The sequence below is a fragment of the Mirounga leonina genome, unplaced genomic scaffold (genome assembly GCF_011800145.1).
Source record: "Mirounga leonina isolate KUSES-001 unplaced genomic scaffold, KU_Mleo_1.0 Mir_82, whole genome shotgun sequence".
NCBI lineage: Eukaryota > Metazoa > Chordata > Mammalia > Carnivora > Phocidae > Mirounga > Mirounga leonina.
In genome coordinates this window covers 21,057,046-21,083,708 of record NW_023270825.1, presented here as the reverse complement: position 1 = coordinate 21,083,708, position 26,663 = coordinate 21,057,046, and the positions used below count along the sequence as shown (strand labels likewise).

The window sequence follows — 26,663 nt, the reverse complement described above, 5'->3', positions numbered from 1 at the left end:
AATTACCTACTTAATTGTGTAATTAAGGACCCCGTTTCTTTCCATCTTCTGCTCTGCCTCCCTGTGTCATGTGTCTATTAAGCTTGGTTCTCCTCAAGGTCATGGGATAGCTGCTGGTGCAACTGAGCTACGTGCTTCCTCGTTCAAATCTGCCAAGAGAAAGAAAGATTTTGTCTGAGCATTTCAAGCAACAGTCCTGAAGTTCACGGAATGACTTCTTGGGTCACACTCCCACTGCTGAATCAGTAACCACTGATCAGTAACCACTGTTTAGCTCAGACATCCCTGCCGAGCTCATCTACTTATATCCAACTTGCCATAGTGATATCTCAACCAGGATGTCTCAATGGGCACCACACACTTAAAAATATATCAAATATGAATCTTTTTATTATTTTCTTTCATTTTTTATTTTTATTATGTTCAGTTAGCCACCATATAGTACATCATTAATTTTTTTTTTAAAGATTTTATTTATTTATTTGACACAGAGAGAGAAAGCACAAGTAGGCAGAGAGGTAGGCAGAGAGAGAGGGAGAAGCAGGCTCTCCACTGAGCAGGGAGGCGGACGTGGGGCTCGATCCCAGGACCCAGGGATCATGACCTGAGCCGAAGGCAGACGCTTAACCGACTGAGCCACCCAGGCGCCCCTACATCATTAATTTTTGATGTAGTGTTCAATGAATCTTTTTATTTCCTCCCCCGAAACATCTGTCCTCTCCCATGCTCACCACAATCAAGGCTCTTTGGGTAAATTTCTGCACCTTTACACACCATCTCCCTTTCCTGACTCAAAGCATTTGTGTGTTTCTTGTTCCCTCCGTCCACCAGAATGTTTATATCGATTTATGCTTCCTCAAGCAATCTATCATAAAGCCCATTTACCCACACCCTGACGTGACAGGTTATTCTTTCTTCTAGTCATTGGATAGGTGGAAAAATGGTTTCTTATTGTCTTATTTCCTATTCTTTCAATTATGAAAAAGGTCAATTAATTGACATTGGCCCTTCTTTGAAGAACTGATTTCTTTATTCCATGTGTCCACTTTCCCTGGTGGAATATCTTATTAATTTGTATGAGTCCATTATATATGAAAAATATCAATTGTTTGTCTTAAAGTGAGTTAGAACATACCTGGAACAAGGAAAGACAAATCATTATCAGTTCTCAATGTAAGATAAAGCATGGTGGAAGCAATAGAATGTTCTTGACTCTGAAACCATAAAGTTCGAAAGGGAGAGCACTGGGGCACCTGGGTGGCTCAGATGGTTAAGTGTCTGCCTTCGACTCAGGTCATGGCCCCGGGGTCCTGGGTTTGAGCACCATGTCAGGCTCCCTGATCAGCGAGCGGGGAGTCTGCTGCTCCTTTTGCCCCTCCCCCTGCTTGTGTTCGCTCTGTGTGCATAAATAAATAAAATCTTAAAAAAAAAAAATAAAGGCTAGAGGTTATTATGCTGAGCAAAATAAATCAATAAGAGAAAGACATGTATCATATGATCTCACTGATATGAGGAATTCTTAATCTCAGGAAAAAACTGAGGGTTGCTGGAGTGGTGGGGGGTGGGAGGGATGGGGTGCCTGGGTGATAGACATTGGGGAGGGTATGTGCTATGGTGAGCACTGTGAATTGTGTAAGACTGATGAGTCACAGACCTGTACCTCTGAAACAAATACAGTATATGTTAAAAAAAAAAAAGAGAGAGAGAGAGAAAGATAGTAGGAAGGGTAAAATGAGCGGGGGGGAAATCGGAGGAGGAGACAAACCATGAGAGACTATGGACTCTGAGAAACAAACTGAGGGTTCTAGAGGGGAGGAGGTGGGGGGATGGGTTAGCCTGGTGATGGGTATTAAAGAGGGCACGTTCTGCATGGAGCACTGGGTGTTATACGCAAACAACAAATCATGGAACACTACATAAAAAACTAATGATGTAATGTATGGTGATTAACATAATAAAATAAAATTTTAAAAAATAAAAAATAAAGGGAGAGTGTTGCAGGCAAAGGGCAAAATCAGGTGCAAATGCCTTGTTTAGGAATTGAATTTTGGGGGCGCCTGGGTGGCTCAGTCCTTAAGCGTCTGCCTTCGGCTCAGGTCATGATCCCGGGGTCCTGGGATGGAGCGCCACGGCGTCGGGCTCCCTGCTCAGCAGGAAGCCTGCTTCTCCCTCTCCCACTCCCCCTGCTTGTGTTCCCTTTCTCGCTGTCTATCTGTCAAATAAAATAAAATCTTTAAAAAAAAAAAAGAAAAGGAATTTTTTATGCTTGTGTTGTCAGATGGGTCCCTATGTGATTGACACTTATGCATCAGGACTTTGAATGAATTCCACACGGACATGAGTTAATGGGCTTTAGTGAGACATAGCTACTAAAGTCAGGGTCAGCAAGAGAATAACAGACAGGCCATGGTGGGGCCCTCCTCCGATGGACACTTTGAGATCCAGTTGAGGGAGACTGACCCACTGTTTCTCCCTTCATGTGAAAAAGCAGCTTTGTCAGACTGGTTGATGGCAGTCTGATTTAGGGGTGACTTAGACTACATACCAGGGAAAATAGAAGTTGTCAATGTATATATTGACAGTAGATACAGCAAAACTTGCTGACAGATTGGATGTGGTAAAGTGGCGGGGGAGGGGGGAGAAGAGCTTCAGGGTTGACTCCTTGGGTTTTGTTTTGGGCACCTGGTAGACAGTAGAGCTATTCACTAAAATTGGGTAAGACTAGGGAAGAAACAGGTTCAGATGACACTAAGTTTCAAATCCCAGTGAGTGGGAAAACAGCAGTTACTGGTAAACGAGGTTTGGATAGGGAAACAGAAATGGGAATGAATTGTTTCTGCAACATTGTGTTTGAGGAAGAGGGCTATTCCAGAAGCACTCAGTAGGTAACTGAGTGCAATTCCACAACCTTCGGAAAGGTGAAGTTTGAAGGTAAGTGAAGACTCAGAATGTTCTTGATCCATGAAAGCAAAATTCACTTTCAATGTGAAGATCACAACTACAATTAAGTTTCTAGAATTATCTATTTCTGTTGACAAACTCAGTGCCCAACATAATCACTAATGTTGTCTTCTGAATCCCTCAATTCAATTGCAGAGGCATCATCACAGGTTGTTAACCTGTGTCTATGAAGGTAGGAAGATAAGGAAAACACACATAAGTAACCTAGTCAAACTAACATCTTTTCTGGGACCATTATTCCTTACTAAAATACATGGGTATGTGCACCTTTATTGAGCAGTTGCCATGTGCCAAGGACTGGGTTAAATGCAACACATGCATTATCTCATCTTCATGACAACCCCAAGGTAGTCAGGTTTAGTAACACACCCAAGTTCACACCGTTATTAATCCAGTCTACACTAGAATTAGAACCCACACAATTCGACCTCACAGCTCTGAAAATGTGGCAACTGTCTTATTCATCTCTGGGTCCTCCAATAATACTGGTCACAATTCCTGGCTCATGGGAAATCACTATAGAGTGAGTTGAATGAGAGATAATTAATATATGCTCTGTGCTCAATTTCTTCTCAGACTAAGAAAACTGTATTTCAAAACAAACAAAAGTAAGCAACTACTTAATACCTGCCTCTTCCTTGGCTGAGGAGTAGGAGGGTTGACACAAAGTCCATTTACCTCCAGAAGTAGGACTGCCAACAATCACTAGGAGAAGGATTCAGGTCAGACTCAAGGTGAGGTAATCAGAGCTTCAAAATCCTTCCCTAACGATATTTTAGTATCAATGTTGTTCTCCATAAATGAATTGGGAAGAACCCATTGACATTTAGGAAGATTGTGTAATTTTTAAAAATGCTGCAAATCTACTAATTTTAGCTTTGGGAAAATTCAACCTGTTTTAGACCTGTAATTCAGAATATTTTTACTTTAGGGTGAAAAAAAGAAAAGCTTAAAGCCTCCTAACCATGTTTCAGTACCCCCTCCTATACCTGTCCTTTGCTTTTCTTCCCTCAGGCATTTTCTGCTACAGCCACTGCTTCACTAACTCAACCTCCCAGGCTTAATTTGTTCAGTTGTAACCAAATCTTTCACTGCCTCAACTTAATCAGATCACATCTCTTTTGCTATTTTTCACCATTAAAAAAAAAACTTTTTGGGGAGCCTGGGTGGCTCAGTTGTTAAGCATCTGCCTTCGGCTCAGGTCATGATCCCAGGGTCCTGGGATCGAGCCCCACATCAGGCTCCCTGCTTGGCGAGGAGTCTGCTTCTCCCTCTACCTGTCCCCCTGCTTGTGTTCCCTCTCTCGCTGTATCTCTCTCTGTCAAATAAATAAATAAAATCTTTAAAAAAAAAAAAACTTTTTGCGGCTCCACTAATCAAATTACGTAAACCAAGCACAATTCTAAGAGCTTTACATGCAATATACCTCAGTCCTCAAAATCACAGTCATCATTTTACAGATGAAGAAACTGAGGCCAAAATGGTTAAGGTCATCAACAAAGGAGCTTAAAGTGCAAAAATACAAGATTTGCTGGCAATAAATGTCTTTATGATTGTTTTAATGGTTAAAATTCGCTGGTTTCCTAAAGTAGTAACAGGATAAAAAAAAATTACAAAAGAACCACAACCTTCTTAATGATTCATTTGAATTAACTATAAAATTAAAATACCTGCCAATTATTTAATACCTTCTAAAATAACACAAAATATATACGTAATACAAACCTCAATAATCCAGTTCTCCTATTATGCAATTATTTACAAACTCTGAACTAAGGAAAAGATTCAGCTAAACAGAATAATTAAAAAACAAATATGCCCTCAAATAATTTTATCCTACGTAATCTATTCTTTGGAGTAGAATTACTCATTTATTACAATATGTTAATTATATCAATTTTTAGTTATATTTTGTTGGTGTGAATTTAGCCCAGTTTAAATTCCTGTGTGCCTGGTCAAAAATTGGCAAGGCAAGAAACAACAAATGTCGGAGAGGTTGTGGAGAAAGAGGAACTCTCTTACACTGTTGATGGGAATGCAAGTTGATACAGCCACTTTGGAAAAAACAGTGTGGAGTTTCCTCAAAAAGTTAAAAGCAGAGCTACCCTATGACCCAGCAATTGCACTCCTGGGTATTTACCCCAAAGACGCAGATGTAGTGAAAAGAAGGGCCATATGCACCCCAATGTTCATAGCAGCAATGTCCACAAGAGCCAAACTGTGGAAAGAGCCGAGATGCCCTACAACAGATGAATGGATAAAGAAGATGTGGTCCATATATACAATGGAATATTACTCAGCCATCAGAAAGGATGAATACCCAACTTTTACATCAACATGGATGGGACTGGAGATTATGCTAAATGAAGTAAGTCAAGCAGAGAAACTCAATTATCCTATCGTTTCACTTATTTGTGGAACCTAAGGAATAGCATGGAGGATATTAGGAGAAGGAAGGGAAAAATGAAGCGGGGACGTCAGAGGGGGAGACGAACCATGAGAGACTATGGACTCTGAGAAACAAACTGAGGGTTCTAGAGGGGAGGGGGTGGGGGTATGGGTTAGCCTGGTGATGGGTATTAAAGAGGGCACGTACTGCATGGAGCACTGGGGGTTGTACGAAAACAATGAATCATGGATCATCGAAAACTGGTGATGTATTGTGTGGTGACATAACATAATAAAATTTAAAAAATAAATAAAAAATAAAAATAAATTCCTGTGTGCCTGGAAAATACGACTATTCTTCTTAAAAGCTACTAAGAACTTGTAACAGTTTAGTATTTCAGATTGACATCCCACCCTACTTATTTTGAAGGTATAGAATTTAATGATGCCCTTTTCTTTTGATAAATGGAACTTATTAACAATGTAAGCATTTTCCTTTCTAAATTGTATAGTTTTAGTCAGTTATCTATATAAAAGTCTTATACACTAGTAAGCAAAGCAAGCAACATTTTACTCTTTTTTAAATAACATCTTTAATTAAAGTTTTTGCAAAGGTAAAATATTAAACTTAAAATAGGTCTTAGTACATCAAAATACTAAGTTCTCTAATTGTATTCCAAGATGGTCTTTAAAACATAATATCCTGTATATCACAGAAGAGCAACCTTGATCTGCAATTGTACAGAATGAATTTTACAAACATAATAAATATATTTACGCCCTTACACATAACAGTATGTACAACAGCAGTTGACAATAGTAGCTCAGAACAGCAAAAGGATTAGCCCCTCCCCCAAAATTGTAGCCCTGACACATACTGGAACGATTTAAGGAAGCTTGACTAAAATAGTAGTTACTAATTCAATGCAGTTCCTTCCCTTAAGAGAAGAAAAAGGTTTCTCCTGCTCCTCAAAATAAACACAAATATTAAGTTTGGTGTGTTCTTCCTTAAATCATAAAAAATGACAAAAGATAGGCTAAGGCAGGCTTAAAAAGGGAATTATAAACTTCAGAATAATTTCCATAGCATAATAGATTAAAATGCAAAACTATTTAATATAAACTCATGAGGAACTATTTAAAGCAACTATGCTTTAACCAATGAATTCAAAATCTGAAATAGCTGACTCAGATGGGAAACAGACATGAAATAAAATGAAAATGTACAAAGATGGATCAATAAAATATTCCATTGCACAAAAGTTCAAAAAAGTTCAAGATGAAATAATCCGAAAATATAGGAATTTTCTCAAGTGGAAGAAAATGCTAAGTTATAAAGGGAACTCCCAAGAGGAAATTATGTCTGTTTTCCTGTACAAGGCATATTTACCTTTTGAAAAGAATGGTGACATTATTGCTGTAAGGTAACCAAAAATTACTTAGAGGGAGACAACCCTTTTTTATTCCTCCATAAAAGCCAGAAAAAAGAAAACCAAATCTTTGACTTTCAATATAGCAAAAGAAAATCTTTATACAAAAGCTATTATATTTTTATGTTCTTGCTAAAACCAAAATCTATTAGAATATGCTCTTCAAGAACACATTTTAATCACTATACACACCGCTCAGATCCTGATGTATTCCTAAGAATAACATCAAGGTGGCTTTGATTTTAAGAGAGGCAACAATATAAATGTGATATGACGGCATTTAATTAACAGAAAGAAATGTGAACATTTAAAAAAATATAAAAGCCCAATATAAAGATCCCCCTCATACAACAGACATTTTACTCTAGAAACTAATTGCACATTAAAGTTGTTTTAGCCCAATGTGGCTCTCCACAGAAATTAAATGTGCTCTCAGGCAATTCAAATGGTCTGATACTCCAAAGGACCACCAAAAAAAGAGTACATATACTGAAAGGCACACATTTCCACACTTTACCTAGTAATTTTGTGTAAATTTTCCTTTTTTTTTTTTTTGTAGTAAAAGGTGCCATCACCATCTGTGCAAATCTAAACAAATCCTCTTCTGAAACCTTTACTTATTTTCATAATACCAAGTCTGAACTATTTTCCCTCTTTGAATAAACATGTTATTTTCATTTTAAAATTCTGAAAGTGGGAATCCTTGCCTTTTCAAAGGAATGACAGTTTATGGAACCTAATGAAATGATTTGTTAAATACAATGTAAAAGCATGATTAAGAATTCAAGTACAGTAAAAGATAAGCAAGTGGCATTCTTATAGCAAGCCACTATAATAAAACCAAAACATTCTATTTGATTAAAAAGGAACACGATGCAGTAATACATAAGAGCACAATTTGGTATGCAGTGTTGTTTGGACCGGCTTTCAGAATTTTAACAGGTAAAAGAAAAGCATTTGCCAAGTATGCCATAATTAATATGCAATACACAGGTGCAAATACAAATGGTTATTTCCTGCTTCAAAATAACCCTAGTGAGTCACTCTGAAAGCGGTGGTTGTTCATATTTGAAAATAACATTATAAAAACAGGCCAGTATACAATTCTACTATGAATACAAATGTTTGTCTACATAGAGGGCCCAAAACACGAACTGTATATCCTATAGTAATCCAAGGTTCAGTAGCAGAAGAACTACGATATAGCCAAAGGGGTTCAATCAACATTGCAGCACTGCTAAACTTTTATAGGTAGTTCAGGTCGTTGACTTCTTCACTGGGTAAATATAAACCTATTAGCAACTATACTGAAGGACAACTGAACAACAGGACTTCCTTGATTTCACTCCCTCCCTTCTCTTCTCCCAGATTCATTAACAAAAACAAACAGAAAAACCTGTGTGTGCTTTGAGAGTAGTGGGGTAAACAAATAAACCTCCCCTCCAAAAAAACTAAATTAATATAGTAAAAATTAAAACCGTATTACCAGTTAATGGTATCTGAATAAAACCTAACTACTAGCATGCTAGCAACCATCATTTACACCAAAGTTCAGAACATAAGTTAAAGGGACCAAGTTGGTACGTGGGGTGGGAAGTAGGCAAAAAAAAAAAAAAAAAGAATTGATTAGCCTTTTTAGATTTGTGTTAAAAAAACATATAATAGCTCACAGTTTTTCTTTGCAATGTAAAGTGTTAATATGTTATTTCTGGAAACACACAAAGGCAAATAAAAAGAAGACAAAAATGGAAGACTTAAAAAAAAATCAATATACAAGTAACTTAAACCATGTGAATTTTGTCAAGATAGACCATGAAAAAGAATTAGTTATAAGAAAACATAGATGAAGACAAATGTTCCTACAGTTCTCCCAGGCAACTAGTTCACACAGAACATAGCATTGCCATATTGTTCTTTAGAGCCCCTTATAGAATACAGAGCTGTGCATTCTTAATATACATATTACATTTCTATTATTCTTAATATACAAGTCAAATTTTCTATGCTTTCTTCTCGATGTGCAAACTGGAGCCCATGTCTACATTATCAATGGCCTGGAAGGGCCACCAAATGAAAGAGAGGTAAATATGTACTTAGTGGCCCAACCCCCTCTAACCCCTAAATTTCTCCCTCAAATTACAAAGTTGCAATTAAAAAAATTTGTTCAATTAGAACAGTTTTTAAATTCTTTACTAGTAAACACAAGAAACTTTTATAATTACTAAACTGTTTAAAAAAAATCCAGGTCCTCACTACCTGCCCAATGCTTCAGTCAATGCACAGAATGTTATCTAAATGTCTGTTTCGCTTAAAGATTAAACATATGTATAAGCATATACTTCAGCCCAACAGGAAAAAATCTATATCTATTCTTATGTATGTAATTTCAGCTAGATGGTACCTCTGTGAAATAAAACTGTATTCCTGAGGAGGCACTCTGGGGTTTCTTCATAAGGTATGGGACTAAAAGAAACAAATATTTTTCTGTAAGGAAACCAAAGCTGCCATTTTAATTCTGTTCAACTCAATGAGGCCCAAGTTACATTTAATAAGTATGAAAACCTAATTAAAATAATCATTCCTGGGTCAAATTTTGCCTCCAAACTGTGTTCACTGATTACTTCCTTTAATTCTTAAACAGATATTTCATAAAGCAGGGAAGGAAGAGGTATATATTACTGAGGGAGAATAGCTAGTAAAAATATTTAAGACCTACAACGAGAGTTCTAAATTGTTTCCTTATAGAAGTGAATTAAAATTCAACACAATTCTTACCCTTTTGTAAAAAGCTCACACGCAATTTTTACCAAATATAACCACATACAATAAGCAGTTTCAGTTCAATCTATCAAAAGGGAATTTTCTTCAGTTCGTTCCAACAAGTATCTTCTGATTGAACCCAAGTTGGAGGAAGGAATATAGACAAAGCTTTACATGCTAATTACTGGTGGCAGGTACCTGTATTTAAAATCAACAATTATGGTTTTCCAAAACCCCAACCTCCCCCACCCCAACAACCCCAGGTGCTACAGTTCCATGGCTTGCCAGTTAGTAGTGTCTGTTGTCAAGGTCTCTTTGTTCCAGTAGCTTTGATTCTACTGCACTTTTCTGACATGCAGAAATTAAGTTTTGGTTGGTGTATGTCCCAAGTTTCAAACTGTCCACTTTAAATTTTTTTTAAGTTTGTTTTATTTATAAAAGAAAAGAACCAACTCTTCACCATTCTGCATCTCCAATGGCTTTGGAAAATATATAATCTCTTCCATTAAGATTCATAATGCCATCCTTGAGGTGAAATTTCCATTTGTTTTTACTTCTGTGTATCTAAATAAACAAAAAAAGAATGTAAGAGATACATACAATCAAGACACAGAGGAAACAAAAAACCCATTCATACACCAAAACATCTTTCGTCTTGTACATTACTCCATTTATAAATTTTTCTTTTAATTGACAGATAATTGACATGTAACAGTAGTTACAGCTGCACAACACAATGATTCGATACTTGTATATATTACAAAATGATCATAAATAAGTCTAGTTAACACCCACCACCACATATAGCTACAAATTTTCTTCATGTGATGAGAGTTTTTTTTTTGAGAACGGAAGAGTACTTTATTGACATTAATTTCACGTTTAGAAAAAGACCCACGTCTAGCCATCTTCCAGGTGCCCAGTTTCAGAGACCCCCTTAAAACTGTAGATGTTTCAATTCCACCATTTATTTTCCTACATGCAACAAAATAAAGCAATTTACGGTTCCTTGATCTTTCTCTGCAGGAATGTGTAAGACTATCTTCTGAGCACATCGCACCAGTTAGGAAGTTCCTAACACACTGTAGACTCTCATGCAGTGACTATGATTACTTGCATCCAAATGAAGTGCCATTCTCCCCTAATGTAGATATGAAACTGTTTCAATGATACCACCACTGCTGCAAAGTCTCCAAAATTCTTGGATTTGCACCCAGAGGCTTTTCACTGTTGGTAAGAGTTCCTCAATTATTCAATTAAGCTTTCACTCTCATCATGTGATGAGAATTTTTAAGATCTACTCTTTTAGCAACTTTCAAGTATGTATTCAAGTATATATGGCATTAACTACAGTCACCATGCTGTGTATCACACCCCTAGGACTTATTTATTTTATAACTTCAAGTTTATACTTTTGACCCCCTTCAAACATGTGCCCCAATCTCCACCCTCTAGCAACCACCAATCTGTTCTCTGTATCTATGAGTTCAGTTTTTGTTTTGTTGTTGTTGGGTTTTTTTGCTTGGTTGTTGTAGAATCCACATACAAAAGTGAGATCATATGATATTTGTCTTTCTCTCTCATTTCACTTAGCATAATGCCTCAAGGTCCACCCACGTTATCATAAATGACAAGCTTGCTTTTTTTATGGCTGAATAATATTATATCATGTGTATATAAATATATACCACATTTTCTTTATCATTCATCCACTGATGGACACTTAAGTTGCTTCCCTGTCCTTGGCTCTTGTAAATAATGCTGCAATGAACATGGGAGGGCATAAACCTTTCAGAGTTAGTGTTCTCATCTCCTTTGAATAACTATTAAGGAAGCAGAATTGCTGAATCATACGGTAGTTTTATTTTGGATTTTCAAGGAACCTCCACACAGTTTTCCATAGTGGCTATACCAATTTACATTCCTACCAAAAGTGTGTAAGGGCTCCCATTTTTCCACAACCACACACAACACTTGTTATTTCTTATCTTTTTGATAACAATCATTCTAACAAGTATGAGCTGATATCTCATTGTGGTTTTGATTTGTATTTCCCTAACGAATAGTGATGTTGAGCGTCTCTTCATGTACCTGTTGGCCATTTTATGTCTTCTTTGGAAAAACGTCTATTCAGTTCTGCCCATTTTTTAAATTGAATTGCTTTTTTGCTATTGAGTTGTATGAGTTCTCCATACATTTTGGATATTAACTATCAGATATGATTTACAAATATTTTCTCTTCTGTAGGTTGCCTTTTCATTTTGTTGATGGTTTCCCTTGCTGTGAAGAAGCTTTATAGTTTAATGTAGTCCTGTTTATTTTGCTTTTGTTGCCTTTGCTTTTGGTGCCAAACCTAAAAAATTACAACCAAGACCCACGTCAAGGAGCTTACTTCCTATGTTTTCTTCTAGTTTTATGGTTTCAGATCTTACATTCAAGTCTTTAACCATTTTGAGTTGATTTTTGTGTATGTTGTAACATAGTGGTCTGGTTTCATCCTTTGCATGTGGCTGTCCAGTTTTCCCAATACCATTTATTGAAGTGATTGTCCTTTCCCCATTGTATATTCTTAGCTCCTTTGTTGTAAATGAATTGAATACATGTTTGGGTTCACTTCTGGGCTCTTTTCTGTTCCATAGATCTGCATGTCTGATTTTATGCGAATACCATACTGTTTTGATTCTTACAGCTTTGTAATATAATATAAAATCAGAAAGCATGATGCCTCTCTCTTTCTGTCTTTTGAATTTTAGAATTATCTGTTCCATTTCTGTGAAAAATGCCACTGACATTTTGATAGGGATTGCACTAAAACTGTTGAATCCGTAGATCACTTTGGGTAGCGGACACTTTAACATTAATTCTTTCAATCAATGAACACAAAATATTTTTCCATGTTTCTTCTTCAATTTCCTTCAGTGTCTTAGTTTTCACTGCACACATTTCATCTTGGTTAAATTTATATCTTGGATTTTATTCTTTTCGATGCAATAAATGGAATTAACTTCCCCTTCTGATAGTTTATTATTAGCATATAGAAATGCAACATATTTTGTATACTGATTTTGTATCTTGCAACATCACTGAATTTATTACTTCTAACAGTTTTTTGGTGGTGTCTTCAGGGTCTTCTATATAAAATACTTGGTCTTCAGTAAATAGTGACAGTTTTACTTCTTCCTTTCTAATTTGGTGCTTATTTCTTTTTCTTGCCTAACTGCTCTGGCTAGAACTTCTAATACTATGTTGAAAATGGCAAGAATAAGCATTCTTGTCTTGGTCCTGATCTTAAGAGAAACGGTTTTCAGCTTTTCTCCTTTGAGTTTGTTACTTGCAGGTTTGTTATGTATGTCCTTTCTTATGTTGAGGTAGTTACGTTCCCTCTAATACCCACTTTCTTGAATTCTTATCATAAACAGATGTTGAATTCTGCCACATGCTTTTTCTGCATCTATTGAGATGACCGTATGATTTTTATCCTTATTTTGTTAATATGGTCAGTTACCACATTGATTTGTGTATGTTGAATCATCCTTGGATCCCCTGAAATAAATCCCACTTGGTACACGGTCATGGTATATGATCATCTTAATATATTGTTGAATTCAGTTTGCTAATATTTTGTTGAGGATTTTGGCATCTGTGTTCATCAGGAATACTGGCCTATAATTTTCTTTTCTTGTGGTGCCCTTGTCTGGTTTAGGTGTCCGGGTAATACTGACCTTATAAAATGAGTTTAGAAGTGTTCCCTCCTCTTCCATTTTTTGGAAAAGTTTGAGAAGGACTGGTATTAATTCTTCTTGGAAGAATTTCTTCTTTATTGTGGTAGAGTTCACCAGTAAAGCCATCTGGTTTCATGATGGTTTGTCGGAATGTTTTTGATTAGAAATTTATCCATTTCTTCTAGGCTGTCCACTTTCTTAGCATATAATAATTGTTCACAGTAGTCTTATGATTCTTTATATTTTTGTGGTATCTGTTATAACAACTCCCCTTTCACTTCTGATTTTATTTGAGTCTTAGCCTTTTTTTCTTGGTGAGTCTAACTAAAGGTTTGTCAATATATCTTTTCAAAGAACCAGCTCTTAGTTTCATTGATCTTTTCTAGTGTCTTTTTACTCTCTTATTTATTTCCACTCTGATCTTTGTCATTTCCTCTCTTGCTACTAACTTTGGACTTCATTTGTTCTTTTTCTAGTTCTCTGAGATACAAAGTTAGGCTGAGATGTTTCTTGTTTCTTGATATAGTCATTTATCTCTATTAACTTCCCTCCTAAGAGTGCTTTTACTACATCTTGTGAGTTTTGGTATGCTATATTTCTATTTTCATTTGTCTCAAGATTTGTTTTCTCTTTTGATTTCTTCTTTCACTCAATGATTATTCAGTAGCATGCTGTTTAATGTCCAAATATTTGTGAATTTTCCAGTTTTTTTCTTGTAATTGATTTCTAGTTTCATACCATTGTGGCTGGCCAAATTGGTTTTTTGTTTTGTTTTGACAAATTGGTTTCCTTTTTTTTTTCTACAAGATTGACTGACTGATTTGATAGAGAGAGAGAGGGCACACAAGTGAGCACAAGTAGGGAGAGCTGCAGGCAGAGGGAGAGGGAGAGGGAGAAGGAGAAGCCGGCTCCCCACAGAACAGGGAGTCCGATGTGGGGCACCATCCCAGGACCCCAGGATCATGACCTGAGCCAAAGGCAGACACTTAACCAATTAAGCCACCCAGGTACCCCCAAACTGGTTTCTTAATAAAGTTAAATTTGACAAAAAACAAACAAAAATCCTATTCACTCAGGTGAGTTTTTAAAGAAATAAATGTATCTGCAATTAGTACTATTTTACAGTTCTTAATACTTGTGTTCATTAATAATGCATTTCTCTGCAAAGTATCTTATTTTTGCCAAGTTTATATATACATGTGTCCCTTTTTTCACAGGAAATTTTATACTGGCAAACTTTTAAAATAGGAATACCCTTTGTTTTCCCTGATGCTTCTAGACCACTGTTTTGCCTTTTCTCCATAACTCCTTTTATGTCTACACTATTTAACCTTCGGCTTTTTTTCATTCTTATCTAGACCACCAGGACACTATCTATCCTCAATACTGGAATCATGTTTACAACCATTCTCTTCCTCACATACAGTAACAATTTCCATATTGCTAACTCTTCTAATACTATGGTCCAACAGTATTAATATCCATACTAATATTAATATTTCCAACCTCTAATTCTACTTTAGTTATCTACAGGACACCAGGCAACTGTTTTCTCAATGGCCACCAATTATCTTCTAGTTTATCATATCAACAGCCTCTTGTTACCTGATTTATTATAATAACTTTCCAACTGATTTCCAGGCTTCACTCTCACCTTCCTTCCATCCCCTCTGCTTGACTATTTCTATTTCTAAATGACCTGGTAATAACTCACCTACCAAGCTTATTTCCTACTTCCATATTCCTCAAAGACTGTATTTCAATCAAAAGAAGTATCATTCCTTGCTCCCATTTTCACAAATTCAATTCCGATTTCAAGACCCACCTCAAAAATACTGTGTTCTCTCAAAGCGCTCCCTAATCACATCAGCTAAAAGTAGTCTCTCCTAATAATTAATTTTCAGTGTCATTCCCAAACACATTTCTAGTATCATTTCTAAGTATATACAATTACAAAGAATTTCTTCTACCAAAGTAAAACCCCTTATAGTTTTCTCCAAGACCTAACATGGAACCTTACACATGGCAGTATTTAACAAATACATCTGAGGGAATGCTGATCATCCAGTCACTTATAGATTTCAAAACCTATGTGCATCTGCAATTAAGCCAAAGGGGGAAGGGCAGTGTTCAAATTGGGCCAGACCCTGGGCACTACCGTCTTTACTTTCATTTATAGTTTTTAGTTGTTTGCAATTCATAGATTTAAGGAGAAAAGGAGTTATAAAACTTAATCAACTGAAATGACCTTTTTTCCCTTTCCCAATAAGTCCCATGCTTCATTCAATTCTCAGCTTAAGCTCCATATATATCTTCAGAGAAGGACCCATGGTTCTCCCTCTTCTCTGATCTAAAGGGACCTCGAAATCAAGTAGTTAAGGCTTTCATTTTCAAAAAAAGATAATCACAGCTTGGAGAGGTTCAATGATTTACCAGGAGCATTTTGTGGCAAAGATGATTCTCAAATCCAAGACATTTTTTTACTAAATCAGGCCATTTCATATAATAATCCAGAAATGCTCACTATGTATAGATATTTTCTGAGAATTCATTCATAAAATTCCATGCTCTAACCTCCCAATACAAACATTTCCATGGCATATTCTTGGCAAGCTGTTGTTCAGTTTCTGCTTGAGTATGATTAGAAGCGGGGGACAAAGAACTGCAAATTAAGTTATTCCACTCCGGGCCTGTTCTCTTATAAGTCTTTCATACTTCATCCCTTACTGAAATCTGCTTCCTCCAAACTTCCACTTACTGATCCTAGCTCTATCTTCTGGGACTTAATTAAAAAAAAAAAAAAAATCAAACAACACTTTATGTATTTGAAAACTACTCTCATGCTTTTCCTTTACATCACTGAGTTAAGTTATACACACGTTTAATATTTATCAAATTTTTCTTCTTATTACAAGAAAATACAGCAAAATAAAGTTAAAATAGCAGTTAGGGCAGAAACTCTTGTGTTAAGTGGTCTTATATTTCTGGTCTAAAAATACACTATGAGATTCAGATGTTAAACGTAACATCTTAAGATAGATAATTTGAATGTCCAACAGACATACCAAACTTCTCATGTTCAAAACTAATTACTCTCCTCACCCAAACGTGCTCCATCTTCAGCCTTTCCTATCTGAGTTGATGGCATCTCCATTCTTCCTTCTGGTTCCTCATCAAAAAATCTTGAATCATTCTTGATTCCTCTTTTTCTTTTCTACCACTTGTCAAGAAGAGTCAGAAAATCCTGCTGACTCTTCCTTCAAAACATACCCAAGATTCAGCTGCTGCTCATCACTTCCAATACTATCCCCCTAGCCTAAGTCACCATTATCTCTCACTTGGATTACTATAATATCCTTCTGTTAGTCTCCTTGTTTCAACTCTGCTTCCTCTACACAGTCCACTCTCAACAAAGAAGACAAAGTAATCTTTTTAGAATTAAAATGTAAGTGATACTACAACTGTCTATTTGAGACCTTCCAATATTTCCAATTCGCTCATAAGAGCCCATGTCCTCATAAACTTCCATACCACCTGCCCCACTTACCACTGACTTAATCTACTAACTATATCCCTTCCCCTGCATTCCCAGTCCAACCACTCTGGCCTCCATGCCACCCCTCACACAAAACAGGCAGGCTCTGTTAACCAGATAATGACAAGGCAAGGCTTTGTTCAAATGTCATCTTCTCAAAAGATCTAACAAGACTAACCTTTTAAAAAACTGTAACCTGTCCCCTTTCCTACCAATTATCCATACCAATTATCTGCTTCTAACATACCATAATAATTTATTACATTTTAGCATCCGTTTCCCTTAACTAAAGTTCCCAATGGCAGGGATTGTTTTACTTTGTTTACTACTGTATCTCAACCTCCTAGTGCAGTGCCCTGGTACATCATAGACACTCTATTTGTTGAGTGAAAAAAACCTGTCTCCTTTTTTCTTTGACTCCCTATAGAGAAAGTAGTAACTATCCGAAAAGTGGGTACATAAATTGATTTCCAGCATGAACCGAGTGACTCCATCTTGAAAGACAATGGGATTACATAAGCAAGAAAGTGATGAGTAGCCAGGAAAAAGAAATTCCCCAGACAACTAAAGAAACTGATTGCATCCTCCTATATTGACAATTTGCAAAAAGCAAGTATAGAAAAACTTTGGGCTCATTTGATTCTAAAAATTAGATCTCTGTGCTCCCCTGCTAGAACCTCCAAACAAGCTCTCAAGGTCTAAAAATTAGATCTCTGTGAACTTTAAAGTGTTTATTACTCAACACACTACTTAAAGCTGTTTTCCATTTCTGTCTAAAACATTAAAACATTAAAATGTCTTAGGAGCAAAACAAACCAATTTTAACATTTAAAATATTATGTGTACAATTTGTACCAAAGGAGAATACAATACCAAACAAGAATACAATACATTCTCACAATATGAAAATACTTAGAAGTATATTCTTCAATCTAGCTAAGGTAAAGGTCTCTCTTGCCTGAATCTGACATCTTGTCACCATAAAACTGTGTTCTGGCTAATTTGGTTGCATGAGGTTTCTTTGACATTTCCTGACAATATAAGGTTTATTGGTATCTATTTTAACATTAATACTCTTCCATTATGCAAGTGTAACAAAAAATTATATTATAATGTCCCTGGTGTAAGGTTTTAAGAATGCTCACCCAAAAATCACACAGTACAAAAGTGGATGCTCTGATAATTCTGTTTATGAATGACTTCACTGACTTTATTCTGTAATCTCACTGCAAGTAACTGGCTTGACTGTACCTCTTCACTACAAAATGATAAGATTAATTGTTTTGACACTTCCCTATAGATAGGTTTCCAAAAAGTACGGCTATTTATATGCAATAAGCACGACTACTTATAAGATTCATTTCTATAAAAGCAACACAAATGTAAGATTTTCATCATTTGTAAAGGAAATTCATGCAAGGCACAAATTTGCATGATCATAACTACAGCTCCAGTGCCTGGCACAGGCAGACACTTAGTGTTTGTTTAGTGAATGAGTATGCTTACAAACAAAAAGCCCAATTGCTTCTGTTAGGGTTTTCATCATTTGGTAAAGACCACTGTTGAAATTAAATTATAAATGCAATATAATTTGTGGATTTATTATAAATTTAATGATTATAGAAAACAGTTTTATTCCAAATTAAATGTTTCAATAATTAACAAAATCTCAACAATAATGCCAATAACAATAACAAAAACACTTGGCAAGTAGCTTCCTTTTGAAGAATTAGGAAAACAAGAATTCAATAGTTAATTCTCACAGGCCTAGTTTAAAAATACCTAAGGCTGCCAAAAATACAGCAAAGCTAAATAATTTTAAAAATGATTTTCAGTAAAAACATATCTTTTGTTAGTTAGCAGTCCCGTTTATTGCCCTAGTTCTCGCCTTAGTAATAAAAAAAAAAAAGTGACAAAATTCAATTAAAGCCTTTTAGGTTTGGGGTAGTTGAAACTAAAGGGAAAACAGGGTTATTCTACTGGGTTATTAATGTTAAAGGACAACCCCAAAATAATCTACTAAACTATAACAATGTCTACATTCACCCTATTTATATTGAATATAAGAGGCATCCATCAGCTGCCCAAATGTTTGAACAAGGTAGAAAAGATATTTAGGGAAGAAATTACAACAAAAAAAATATAAGTAACCTGATAAAATCCTTACCTTATCATATTGGCATACAACAACATTTTCTGTATCAAAGAGTTCCTGTCCTTCCTCATCACTCACATCATCTTCACTGTTGAGGGGCTCCTACAAATGAGAAAGAAGAGTACTTATTTATACTTCATGTATTATTAGAAAAAGGCCCTTCTAATATTCAAGGAAAAGAAATACAATGACCTTGATGTTCTCTGAGAATGAAGGTTCAGACAGAAGCATATACACACATATATATATACACACCACAAACTTATTAAGACTTTGCGAATTTTACTGAAATTCCAGTAAGAAATCAAAAATAAAAATAGTTAAGCTATATAACTTTAAAGTCTGAAAAGATGTTTATTTCCTTCATTCTTTCAGAACAGGATTACTCTCTCCAATAACTGCTTAAGATGCCTAGAAGGGGACCTAAGAAAATATGAAGGTTTAATGAGATAATGGTACTATGTACCACCAGCAGCAGAGTAAAAGGGAAAACAGTGGTGAAGTTGGAGGAGGAAAAAAAGGCTATAAAACAGGCTAGGAATCTGGCTTGTCTCTGTGTGGAGGACTAAGACTCTATTTATAATACCAGCATTTCTACCATTGTGATGGTAATGGTGGAGGCTTGTAGTTTAACTAAGGCATTCAGATTAAAAGGATATATGTGGGAAGGGTGAAGTGGAAGGGGGTCTCAGTCCCAAAGAGAATTAAAGGCCAAGATCTAACTAAAGCATAAAATGACCAACTATGTTAAATCCGACCTCAGTTATTTGAGAAGATAAAAGATATAACTCAGATTTCTAGTTAACAGAGAAAGAGAAGATAGGACAAAATAAAAGTGGAAAGGAAAATAATCGGGGCGCCTGGGTGGCTCAGTTGGTTAAGCGACTGCCTTCGGCTCAGGTCATGATCCTGGAGTCCCGGGATCGAGTCCTGCATCGGGCTCCCTGCTCAGCGGGGGGTCTGCTTCTCCCTCTGACCCTCTTCCCTCTCGTGCTCTCTGTCTCTCATTCTCTCTCTCTCAAATAAATAAATAAAATCTTAAAAAAAAAAAGGAAAATAATCAAGATGATATTAAGTCTAGGCTTATACCTCACATACACGTGTGTGTGTGTGTATTCTTTAAAATAGATATCACCAATGTAAATATAAAAACAATTTATTGAGGTAAAATTCATGTAACAAAATTCACCATTTTAACCATTTTAGAGTGTACAACCAGTCATACTTAGTACATAAATAATGTATGCAATTATCACCACTATCTAATTCCAGAACAATTTCATCACCTTTTACCATTAAACAGTCACTCAATCCCATCCCCACCTCTCCCCAGCCCCCCATTAATCTGTTTTCTGTCACTATGTATTTACCTCTGGATAGTTCATATAAATGCAAACATATGATATACACATGTAACAACGTGTGGTATGGTTTCTTTAACTTATAATGTGTGAGGTTCATCCATGTTGTAGCATAAACCAGTACTCTGTTCCTTTTCATGGCTAAATAATACTCCTTTGCATGGATAAATCACATTTTAATTTATCCATCCATCAATTGATAGACATTTGGGTTATTTACATCTTTTGGATTTTGTAAACAGTTTTGAATATTCATGTACAAGCTTTTATTTGAATACCAGTTTTCAATTCTCTTATACATATACTTAGAAGAGTTGCTGGGTCATACGATAATTTTATGCTTAACATTTTGAGGAACCACCAAACCCTTTTCCATAGCAGCTACACCATTTTCCATTCCCACCAGCAATGCCAAAGAGTTCCAATTTCTCCACATCCTCACCAACATCCATTTCCTTTTTTCTCTCTTTTGATTAGTCATCCTGGTAAATGTGAAGTGGTATCTCTTTGTGGTTTTGATATATGCATTACTGTAATAACTAGTGATGTTGAACATCTTTTCACATGCTTGTTGGCTACTTGTATATCCTCCTCGGAGAAATGCCTATTCAAGTCCTTTACCCACTTTGGAATAGAGTTGTTTGTTTGTTGTTGAATTTAAAAGTTTTCTATTCTGGGTATTAAGCCCTTATCAGATAGAGGATTTGCAAATATTTTCTCCTATTTTATAGGCTTTTAACTTTGTGAATATTGTCCTTGGGCATACAAAAGCTTTTAATCTATTAAGTCTGTTGTTATTTTTCTTATTGCTTGTGCTTTTGGTATCATATTTAAGAAACTATTTCCAAACCCAGTGTTATGAAGCTTCTGCCCTATTTTCTTCTAAGAATTTTATAGTTTTAGGTCTTACTTTTCTTTTCTTTTTTTTTTTTTTTAAGATTTTTATTTATTTATCTGACAGAGAGAGACCACGATAGAGGGAACACAAGCAGGGGGAGTGGGAGAGGGAGAAGCAGGGTCCCTGCTGAGCAGGGAGCCTGATGTGGGGCTCGATCCCAGGACCCTGGAATCATGACCTGAGCCAAAGGCAGATGCTTAACGACTGAGCCACCCAGGCACCCCTAGGTCTTACTTTTAGGTCTTTGATCCATTTTGAGTTAATTTTGTGTAAGGTGTGAGGTAAGGGTCTAATTTCACTGTTTTGCATGTGGATATTCAATTATCCAAGCTACATTTATTAAATAAGACCATTCTTTTCCTACTGAATAGTCCTGGCCCATGTAAAAATTTTGTAAAATGATAGCATACATAGCAGTATTCCACATAAAAAAAGACACACCTAGGAGCGCTTGGGTGGCTCAGTCGGTTAAGCATCTGCCTTTCGCTCAGGTCATGGTCCCAGGGTCCTGGGATCGAGCCCTGCAACGGACTCCCTGCTCCGTGGGAAGCCTGTTTCTTCCTCTCCCACTCCCCCTGCTTGTGTTCCCTCCCTCACTGTGTCTCTCTCTGTCAAATAAATAAATAAAATCTTAAATAAAAAAAAAAAAAAAAGGACACACCTAAAGCTTAGGGATCCAAAAAATGTGAAAGTAAAGGAATGAAAGGAGCTACTCTAACTAAAATAAAGTTGGTACGGTTCTATTAATATCACACAAAACAGACTGTATGGGCAAAAAAAAATTACTAGAGATAAATAGCAGGAAACTACATAATCATAAATGGCTCAATTCACTGGAAAGTGTACGTTTAAGCTTATGTGCATCCACTTTTAGGTTCAAAATATAAAAAGCATAATGACAAAACAAATAAATATACCATCATAGTAGGAGATCTGAACCTATCTCACTCACTAATGGATGATGGTGTAAGCACACAAAAAATATGAGTAAGGATATATAATATCCAAAGAATCTAATTCTAATAGTACGTATAGGAGACAACCAACAACTGCAAAAAGTCTTTTCAAAATATACAGGAAGCATATGCAAACACTGACCACATAAAGCAAGTCCCAGTCAATTTCAAAGGTGGTTCCTCACACATTACACAGATCATAACTCTACAAATAAAACTGTTAAGTCAGAACAAGAATTAATGAAACAGAAAAGAACACACTAGAGAGAATAAAGCTAAAAGTTGATTCTTAAAAAACATTAATGAAATCAACATACCTCTGGCTAGACTGAACAAGAAAAAAAGAGCAAGAAGGCACAAAATCAGAAATGAGAATATAAAAAAGAAAAGGACTACAAAGGATTCTGGCATCAAAAAGATGATTATCATTAACTTTATGTTAACTTAAAAATTTACATATGTAGCCTAGAAAAATAAAATTTATCCAAACTGTCTCAAAAAGAAATAACTTGGAACAGAGTAAGGACATTACTAGGATCAGATAATTTTAGCAGCATACTCCAATATTCAGAGAATTAAGTATATCTTTAAAAAAAAAAAAAAAGGAAGTCCAAGGAAGATAGAGCACTCACCAGAATTCATTTTATAATGCTATCACAAACCTGAAAACCTAGCAAGAAGAGCATGAGAACAGAAAATCACAGAGAGTACATGAACGTACATGAAAAAGTCCTGAACAAAGTGAATTGAGGAATTCATCAAAAGGGTAATACAGAATGATCAAGTTGTGCTACCCAACGAATACAAAATTGGCTATAAGTAGAAAACCAATTAGTGCAATTAGTTATTAAATAACAGATTAAGGATAAGAAATTTTATGATTATCTAACAGTTGCAGAAAAACTAACAAAATTCAACATTCATTTAGAATTTAAAAAAAACAAAGCAAAGCTTAGTTAATTTGAATAAAAGGGACCTTCTTTAACCTGATAAAAGATGCCCATAAAAAGCCTATAGTAGGTCATCTGGGTGGCTCAGGTGGTTAAGTGACTACCTTCAGCTCAGGTCATGATCCTGGAGTCCCAGGATGGAGTCCCACATGGGGATCCCTGCTCAGTGAGTAGTCTGCTTCTCCCTTTCACCCTCCCCCACCCTCATGCTCTCTCTCTCATCTCTCTCTCAAATAAATAAATAAAATCTTTAAAAAAAAAAAAAAGCCTATAGTAAACATTATACTTAATAGTGAACCACAGAAAGGGTTCCTTTTAAAATTAAGAACAAGATAAGGCTGCCTGCTATTTCTAATTAATATTGTTCTAGAGGGCTAAGCCAATGAGGCAAGAAAAACTTCATGTTTAATATTTGATTGTCTATAGAGAAAACATGAAAGAATCAAAGATGCTAAATCTCATCAGTAATCAAATTAAAACCAAAAAGAAACACCATTGTCTACCTGTTAGACTGGCAAAAATTAAGAAGCCTGATGATATTAAGTATTGGTGAAGACATATTAGTACAACAATTTGGCATTTTATTGTAAAGTTGAAAACGTGCATGCCTTAGAATCCAGTAATTCAATGGTTAGGTATAACACTTAAAAAAAAGTCATGCAGGGCGCCTGGGTGGCTCAGTTGGTTAAGCGACTGCCTTCGGCTCAGGTCATGATCCTGGAGTCCCGGGATCGAGTCCCCCATCAGGCTCCCTGCTCGGCAGGGAGTCTGCTTTGCCCTCTGACCCTACCCCCTCTCATGTGTTCTCTCTCATTCTCTCTCAAATAAATAAATAAATAAATAAATCTTTAAAAAAAAGTCATGTGGGCGCCTGGGTGGCTCAGTTGGTTAAGCAACTGCCTTCGGCTCAGGTCATGATCCTGGAGTCCCGGGATCGAGTTCCGCATCGGGCTCCCTGCTCGGCGGGGAGTCTGCTTCTCCCTCTGATCCTCCCCCTCTCATGCTTTCTGTCTCCCATTCTCTCTCAGATAAATAAAAAAATCTTAAAAAAAAAAAAAAAAAAAGTCATGCATATGTGTCCCCAGAAGACACACTCCAAAATATTTTGTAACTGTAAGTGTAAACAAATAGAAACAACCCTAATGCCCATCACATCAGAAAAGAAATGGAGAAATAAACTATGGTATATACAACAGTGAAAATAATTAACCAGTATATACAACAACTTAGATGAACCTCAGAAATACCACCTTGAGAGGGGAAAAAAAGGGCAATCAACTTGCAGAAGAATAGAGAATTACTCCATTTACCAACCATTTGGTGTTGGGCATTCAACACCAAACACTATGCTCTTTAGGAATATAAATACAGATGGTGAACATGAAGGCAAGTTGATGATAAACACAAAATTCATGAGCACGATTACTCTGATGACACAAGGAAGAGGATGCGGGCTGGGGAGAGGTACTCAGGGGAATTTAATAAAATAATGGATTATATGTTTTTAAAGATTTTACTTATTTATTTATTTAGAGCACTGGTGAGCAGGGGTGAGGGGCAGAGGGAGATGGAGAGAGAGAATCTCAAGCAGACTCTGAGCTGAGTGTGGAGCTTGATGCCAGACTCAAATCCCATGACCCTGAGATCATGCATGACCTGAGCTGAAATCAAGAGTAGGACCTTAACTGACTAAGCAACCCAGGCACCCCGTAATGGGATTATTTTTAACTAGATGTGGACATAAGGGTGTTTTTATGTTAAAATATTTTTTATTCATTTGTATCTATTCAATATTTAATGAAACAGTATTTTTTAAAAACATTAAAGAATTTTGTCCTAAAATAAACAAAATTACATCTTAAGTTGAAGAAAGCAATTAACAAAGGAAACTGTGGTTAAGACAAACATCTTGAGGGACACCTGGGTGGCTCAGTTGGTTAAGCAACTGCCTTCGGCTCAGGTCATGATCCCAGGGTCCTGGGATCGAGCCCCGCATCAGGCTCCTTGCTCAGCGGGGAGCCTGCTTCTCCCTCTCCCTCTGCCTCTGCCTGTCTGCTCCCCCTGCTTGTGCTCTGTCAAATAAATAAAAATAAAATCTTAAAAAATAAAAAAAATTTTTAAAGAAAAACATCTTGAACACAAGTAACCGGTTAAGCAGGAACACTGAGGAAAACAAAGATATATTTATATGCTTCTAGAAATATATAACTAAAGATGAATAAGAATGGTTTGCTTAACTCAAGAAAGATACTAAGAGTAGATAAAGTGATGTAAGGAACTAGTATAGAATACAGACCAAAAGGAAGTTATGAATAAGTCTGTGACATTTAGCTTTTTCCTCAAGTCTCCTCTCTTCCCAGATGTTGCCATACCTTTTTAATTACTGAGGCAAAGATTAACCTCATTTTATGTGTTCTACCAATGCCTTATGTTTAAATCACATCATGAATGCATAAGCCAGAAAATTAGAATTACTTGCATTCTCTCTACCCCCTTTATAAATACAACTCAATATGATAACATTTTTTATTACTAGCTATAAGAAACAGTATTTTATGATGATAAATACAACCAGAACCATTTAAAAACCTTATTAGGTTAAAACAATCTAACTTTAGATTTAAAATCCTATATTGTATAACACCTTAACAGCCTCTGAAAAAATAGAATATAATTCATCAGTTTGGCACCAAGTAAAAGAAATGACTGAGTAGTTTCTCATTTCAATTCTTTTACTACAAACTTACTTCTTCTACCTGCCCATCCTCAGCTCCATCTTTCTCTTTGTCTTCCTCTTCATCATCATCATAGTCTTCTTCTTCATCTTCATCTTCTTCAGATGACGTATCCCCGGTTCCATCAACCTGTAACACCAGTGGGGCTTGTGCTTGAGCAGGCTGGGCCTGTGGTTGCTGCTGGCCAGCTGCAGTTATCTGTGCTTGCGCCGGGGTAGGTGCAGCCACCGTTGTAGGTATAACTTGAGTCTTATTTCCTGTAAATAAGATTTGTTGTGGCTGAATGATGACACCCGTCTGTGGTGAAATCCCTCCAGGAAGAGGGGCCAGTACCTAAGGCAAAAGAAAACCATATTAAAGAAACTAGTGGGAGTACCAAGTAGCCCAGTTTCACTTTGTGGTACAGAGAAATAGGCGTAAATGCTGAAGAATCACCAAAAATGGCCATATCTCATATGGCTAAAACCCACCAAAGCATAAAAGGAGTTTAACTAGTATAATGATCCCACTTCTATTTTACCATTCAAAGTTCTGAAGGAAAAAAAGATTTTCTGAAAATATTTACTGAGCACTTGCTATGTACATGGCAAATTCCAAACCAAGAGTCACACATATGATTAATTTACTTGCTTGATGTATGGACAAGTTTAGTGACTTGCCAAGCTTGTAGTCACGAAGAGGCAAAATTTTAACCCAGGCTTTCTGATTCTGCTCTAATTATTATGTTGCACTGCCTCCCTGTGGAGAACACTGCACTGAAGATGTGAAGTCTTGGGCCCCAGTTTTGTCTAAGATCCCAGATTGAGATATAG

The 26,663-nt window shown here is 36.2% G+C and overlaps 1 protein-coding gene across 2 annotated transcripts in view; it reads right to left on the bottom strand.

The window, feature by feature from the left end:
* Positions 1-5,923: 5,923 nt before the first annotated feature.
* Positions 5,924-26,663, bottom strand: part of GTF2A1 (general transcription factor IIA subunit 1) — a 45,668-nt gene continuing 24,928 nt past the window's right edge. For both annotated transcript variants that reach the window (XM_034992304.1, XM_034992305.1), the window contains exons 7-9: positions 25,864-26,184; positions 18,964-19,053; positions 5,924-10,103 (exon numbers count right to left, since the gene is read on the bottom strand). In XM_034992304.1, coding sequence (XP_034848195.1) covers positions 9,996-10,103; positions 18,964-19,053; positions 25,864-26,184 — 519 coding nt within the window. In that variant the 3' untranslated portion in view covers positions 5,924-9,995. The remainder of the gene's footprint in view (positions 10,104-18,963; positions 19,054-25,863; positions 26,185-26,663) is intronic.